This window comes from Elaeis guineensis, chromosome 10 (assembly GCF_000442705.2).
Source record: "Elaeis guineensis isolate ETL-2024a chromosome 10, EG11, whole genome shotgun sequence".
In the NCBI taxonomy this organism is placed as follows: domain Eukaryota; kingdom Viridiplantae; phylum Streptophyta; class Magnoliopsida; order Arecales; family Arecaceae; genus Elaeis; species Elaeis guineensis.
Window position 1 is genome coordinate 34,875,561 of NC_026002.2, and position 5,276 is coordinate 34,880,836.

At 40.7% G+C, this 5,276-nt stretch overlaps 1 protein-coding gene and 1 non-coding gene across 4 annotated transcripts; both read right to left on the bottom strand.

Annotated features, from left to right (window-relative positions):
- Positions 1 to 72, bottom strand: TRNAQ-UUG (transfer RNA glutamine (anticodon UUG)). Its single transcript has one exon. It is a non-coding gene; the product is annotated as a tRNA-Gln (tRNA).
- Positions 73 to 1,462: 1,390 nt separating this feature from the next.
- Positions 1,463 to 4,806, bottom strand: LOC105052432 (G2/mitotic-specific cyclin S13-7). 3 transcript variants are annotated; one of them, XR_012135038.1, is made up of 11 exons: positions 4,551 to 4,806; positions 3,845 to 3,953; positions 3,722 to 3,757; positions 3,569 to 3,629; positions 3,245 to 3,463; positions 3,030 to 3,155; positions 2,670 to 2,918; positions 2,423 to 2,581; positions 2,147 to 2,325; positions 1,833 to 2,060; positions 1,463 to 1,732 (listed from the first exon to the last, which is right to left on the bottom strand). XR_012135038.1 is itself a non-coding variant. In XM_010933234.4 (10 exons), the coding sequence occupies exons 1-10, from the start codon at positions 4,591 to 4,593 to the stop codon at positions 1,901 to 1,903; spliced, it is 1,338 nt and encodes a 445-aa protein (XP_010931536.1). In that variant the 5' UTR covers positions 4,594 to 4,806; the 3' UTR covers positions 1,463 to 1,900. The 3 variants fall into 3 exon arrangements, 2 of the variants coding, with proteins under 2 accessions (XP_010931536.1, XP_010931535.1); XM_010933234.4 differs by having other exon boundaries at positions 1,463 to 2,060; positions 3,569 to 3,626; XM_010933233.4 differs by having other exon boundaries at positions 1,463 to 2,060.
- Positions 4,807 to 5,276: the final 470 nt, after the last annotated feature.

A 5,276-nucleotide genomic window follows, 5' to 3' on the forward strand; every position in this document is an offset into this window, starting at 1 on the left:
AGGTCCTACCGGGAGTCCAACCCAGGTCGCTGGATTCAAAGTCCAGAGTGCTAACCACTACACCATAGAACCAGCTGACTGAAGAGACCTTAATTAAGTGTGGACGCTTATAATAAAATATATCTGAAAGCTTAAAGAAATGTAAGGAAGTTGGCAACTAGGAAATGCAAGCTTCATAATGCTAACAGCTATCAAATGATTGAAACTAAAATCCTGAGTAGTTGGATGTAAGCATAATTGCTAACTTATGATATCAAGCCATTAAATGAACCATTGGAAGCTGATCTAAGATTTACCTAAGCTTAAATCACTTGTGCCGAAGAAGAAAAATCAAGAGACAAATCTTTTTACCCAAATGGTAAAGGCCCTTCCTAACATTTGAATCATACACATCTCCATATCCTCTGAGTAGGAAATCTTAGCAGAACTAAAATAATCCCATTCTCATGCACCATATAACCACCAAATATTTTGAGGTTGAGTCATCATTTCAACACCTTTCTCAACTCCTTACACTATGAAGCTGACTGTACCAAGATAGCAAGGAGCAATGTAAGAGGACACTAAAAGAACCATTTGAATTCTCTAGTGGGTGAAGTTGAGTCATCATTTCAAAACCTAAGTCCTTACTGTAAAGCTAAATGTACCAGCAAAGAAAGGAGCATTGTACAAGGAAAATAAGAGAAACATGTGAGTTCTCTGGTGGGTTGCAATGAAGTAAAATTCAGGATTGTTTGCTCTAGAAGACTTTATAAGTTGCTGTCAATGTGCCAAGGTGGCAATGGAAACATTTTTATGAAGATTAAAATCTATTCTATGTGTGTCAGCAACACCACATATGAGTGTGTTCCTGATTGAGCAATGCTAGGACATTCATAAGAAAGAAAGAAGCTAGATCATTGCTATATATTCTCATGTAGAAAAGGATCGCATGAACCAAGAGATTTTGGCTCCAATGGAAGAGAAGCATCAATTTGCCAAGGTAAAAATGATGGACATATTATTAAAAGGATTGTTTATCTACCTACTATCAAATATAAGTTAGATACAGTTAAGTATTGAGGAATTGAGGTTGCATCTTTCGCATGGAAGATTCACCTTCCTTCGCTCAAATCCACCACTGGATCCACCCATCCCACAGATCTCAAAGCACTCCGAACTCCGTCATTCACCTGCCTGTACAGATCTCAAAAGAGATCTGTGGATTATCCAATGGCAGATTCGCGCGAAGGAAGGTGAAAATCCTTCTTTTTTGTGAAAGATACACCCGCAGCCAGCTGATATTGACATACTTGTGACATCTTTGCACGGGGATTCTCCAGTTATGATGAAGAACTCGTCATTATAAATAAAATTATTAAAAAGAAAAACTCCTTCGCATGATCAAAAAAATCCTTAGCCTCACCAGCCAATGATTGAGAGGTAGGGTCTATGTATCTAGAGGAAATCTGGGATCTTGATCTGTTTAATTTATCTGTTTGATTTCTATAAAAGCTGCTTCATAAAAAATCAGATGTCTTGACCAACAGGAAAAGTATATGCACATTTAAAGGAATGCAATAATCAAATGTAACCAACAAATCACTATACTGCCAGACAAATGTTGTGATGTTTGCTTCCTTCAAAGTGCTATGACTTCCAAGTAAAGAGTATTGACCAAAAACACGCAAACAAATCCCTCTACAATCACTAGGATGATTTAGTTTTCAGCACCCTCTTTCCCCTCTTTTCTCTGGAAACAAAAGAACACATACATATTAATTACCAGTTGGTAATCGAGCATCACCATTTCTCCCGGATCACACTTCCTCAAAGCATTCAACTCTTCTAACCTTTTTTTTGTTTTTTGCCGGTGGTTGCAAAGCATTCAACTCTTCTAACTCAAACCAGTTCTCCCAGATCACTTCTTCCTCGAAGCGTTCAACTCTTCTAACAATTTTGTTGCCGGAGGTTGCAAAGCCACGGCTCCAAACTGCTCATTTGAATACTTCTTGTACACAACCTTCAGCTTACTCTCTGGTGCCGCTGAATGAGAGTTCACTAAAATTTGAGTACAGTCCCTGCAGCATCCAGAACCAAGTTTTTTTCAGTAAGCAATGACTACTTTCTTAACACAATTTTTAGTAGTATGCAGGTAACAACATACAATAGCTGTGGCTCAGAGAACCCTGTGTGCCGCCTCAGTGTTTCAGTCCAAAGTGGGCTCTTACTAAGAGTGCATCGAGCAGCATAAACAGCAGAAGCAGCAACCATTGATGGGCAGAACATGATCATAGAGTACTGCATCAGAGCCAACTCAGCAAAGAAGAAAACCATGTGTTCCAACTGCAATTAAATTAGAAAAAACTGAGTAAGAACTTTATCTGAGACTAGTGAAAGGAATGGGCAACAGAAAATAAACCAGAAAACCTCTCATTCTTACCTCTTTGTCACCTAATGCAGCCTTCAAAAATCTCACAAGAAATACGTAAGGCGTGGGAACAGTTAAGTTCCATCCAAGCTTGTTCAGAATTCCTTTCTCCATGGCCAGTATTTGCTCTCTGGTATAGGCCCTATCTGATATACAAATGAAATCATTGACCTGCACCAGATGTCCAGCTTATTGATTAAACAATTGATGGATAAATTAGAAGAATAAAAAGGTAAGGATAGTTGTAAATATAGCACACCTCTGGAGCCCATATCTCCTCATATTTGCAGGCAATGAGCATGGCAGAGACTCCCACAAGCTGCAGTTCTCTCCTTAAGACTATTTCCATCGAAAGGTATCGATCAATAACGTACATAGTGAGGTATAGAGTCTCAGGCTGGAGCTCGAATTTGTGATGCACTTCTATCAGCCAGTCAGCCAGAATTGCTCTCATTTTTGCATTGACCTCCACCTGTGAGTCCATGTAGTCATGTGGCCGGCTAGTGTTCTGCATTGCCAGTTCAATCAAACAATTTCAGCAAACATTGGAAGTTATAAAGAGGTTAGAAGATAATAAGAAAAAATAGATACATCTGCAGAGCTTATATGAAACATTTACCTCAGCAAGTTTATAGAACTTGTAGATATCCTCAACATAATCCACAACAGCCAACTGATCATTGGCATCGGGTGCATCAATATCATGAACCAACTCTTTAGTTTTGTCAGTGACTCCACAGGCAGCCTAACATGGAATAGGGAGGAATATTTAGGATAGCTCATCACATACAAATCAAAACGGTTAGGTTATCATCTAGTGGAAAATAATTATACCTTGCTTCTAGCTGTAAGTACTTTAGTAAGCGAATGAACCTTCTTTTTTGAAGGCTTGCAGCGGGAACTACTACTCTCAGATTCTTCCTTTGTTTTCTCCTCAGTGTCAGGGCTGATCTCAATGACATGCTCAGGCTTCAGCTTGACAGTAACCTTCTTAGCTACTTTCGCAGCCCCCGTAGCCACTGCTGCTCCATCAGCAGGAACAGCTAAAGGTTTCTGCAACATCATAAGAAGGCATATAGAAAATTATTCATTCAATCCACTACTAGTGAATATAACAAAATAAATTATTTGGAGAAAAGATGGAGGCCATTAATGTACCTTATTGGCGGCAGCGGCGGTGGCAGCTTGCGCATTTGCAAGGAGTTGAGCACCAAAACTTCTAAAACAAAGCAAAGGGTATGAGATGATTTAAAGAAAAGAGGACAGAAAAGGGATTAGAACCACTTGATACAGGGACAGATATGGACCTACCTGGTAATGGGGCGATTGATTGGGGGAAGCGGCTTCCTGAATAAAAGAAAGTATAACAGAATGTTATTGAAGAGAATCAAATTTATGGATCCTTCGGTAGAAAATAAGGTTTGGTGTTCTTACCCTTCAACAACTCGGACATTGACCATATTACCTATATCTCCGAGGGCTCGTCGGTTCTTCCCATCTGCTCCAGTAGCAGCTTTCTGCTTGCCCGCAGGAACAACCCCACCTGATAATTTTAGAAGATATGTAATTGATATTCGTTACTGACCACCCCACACTATGATGCTCAATGGAATATCCACCAGAAGATCATAGGCAAGAAACCCAGAGCTACAGAAACTTGTTCCTTCAGCGGCCATACATAGAGAACAAGAATCCATAATTGAGGAGCAACAGAGAGGACAAGATCGAAAAGAAACAGGAAAAAAGAAAATCCCACAGGGTATAAGAAAAATTAGGAAGTCATCATCAAACCAAAGGAAACATATCTTGCTAAGCCAGAGGAACAGAGAACACAGGGTAAATGGACTTAAAGAACCGACCTTTCCCGTCCCCCAAAAGAAGCGAAAGAAAAGGGGGGATACCATTCCATTATTACCCGCAAAACTAAAAGAACAAAGATGGAATCTTTATGAGATACAAATTTCTGAAGGAAAGGAAGGAAAAAAGAAAAAACAAGAAAACTGCAGAGAAGCAAAAAAGAAAGGAAAAACCAAAGAGAGATGAAGTCAAGAAAAGAAACGATCGCTTATGGTAGGTATCTCAAAACACCCGTCAAAGAAAAGGATTCATAGATTAGAAACGAGTATTTCCGTGGATTTACCTTTCTGCTGCTGGGAAACCACGGCCTGATGCCTCGTAGCCATTAAAACTCTTCTTCTCTTTCTTGATTCTTCCCAAAGAGACCAGAGAACGACGACGAGAGGGACGAATGAGGCCGAGCGGTCCTTGATTCCCCCTTCTTCCCTACGATCGGATTTCACCGCCACGGTCTGGGTTCGGTTCCGAGAGAAGAAGGACAAGGACAAGTCCCTTCGCTTATGCTTTCTCTCTCTCTCTCTCCTTCGGTTCTCCACGGCTCGTTGGTCCCTCACATAAAAAAAGGGCGGAGGGGAAGGGGGGAGGGGCTTTCCTTCGGAATGCGGGGGGTGCCTTCCAACGGTCGAATTTTTGAAAATCTGAACGGTCCGAATCCGTGAAATCCTACGGCTGGGAAGCGGCACAGGAGAAAGCGATCCTGGAAAAGTAGCCGTTGGGGAGCAGATAGGGGATTAAAGAGATTCCTATCTTGAATTAATTAATGTTGTTCGATGGACTTAATCTCTCGAGGTAAATATATGGCCGGCCATAAGGAGGAGAGGTGCGGGCACCCGTAAGGAATGACGGACGTACAAAATGCCCTCAGGTTGGGTGCAAATGGGTTGGATCAACCCAAATCTTATCCGGATTTCGACCTAGGATCGCTTCATACTCAAACAAGGAACTACATGTTTACTTTATATTAGTTATATAATATGCCTAAGTTTTAACCAATTGATGTTGGAAGACT

What these genes read in the sequence shown, in the direction of transcription:
- LOC105052432 (XM_010933233.4), bottom strand. Translation starts at nt 4,593, where the DNA reads ATGGCTACGAGGCATCAGGCCGTGGTTTCCCAGCAGCAGAAAG. An exon ending in ATCAATCGCCCCATTACCAG is followed by an intron (nt 3,630 to 3,721) that starts GTAGGTCCATAT and finishes GCTTTGTTTTAG; the next exon opens with AAGTTTTGGTGCTCAACTCC. An exon ending in CTGCATTAGGTGACAAAGAG is followed by an intron (nt 2,326 to 2,422) that starts GTAAGAATGAGA and finishes ATTTAATTGCAG; the next exon opens with TTGGAACACATGGTTTTCTT.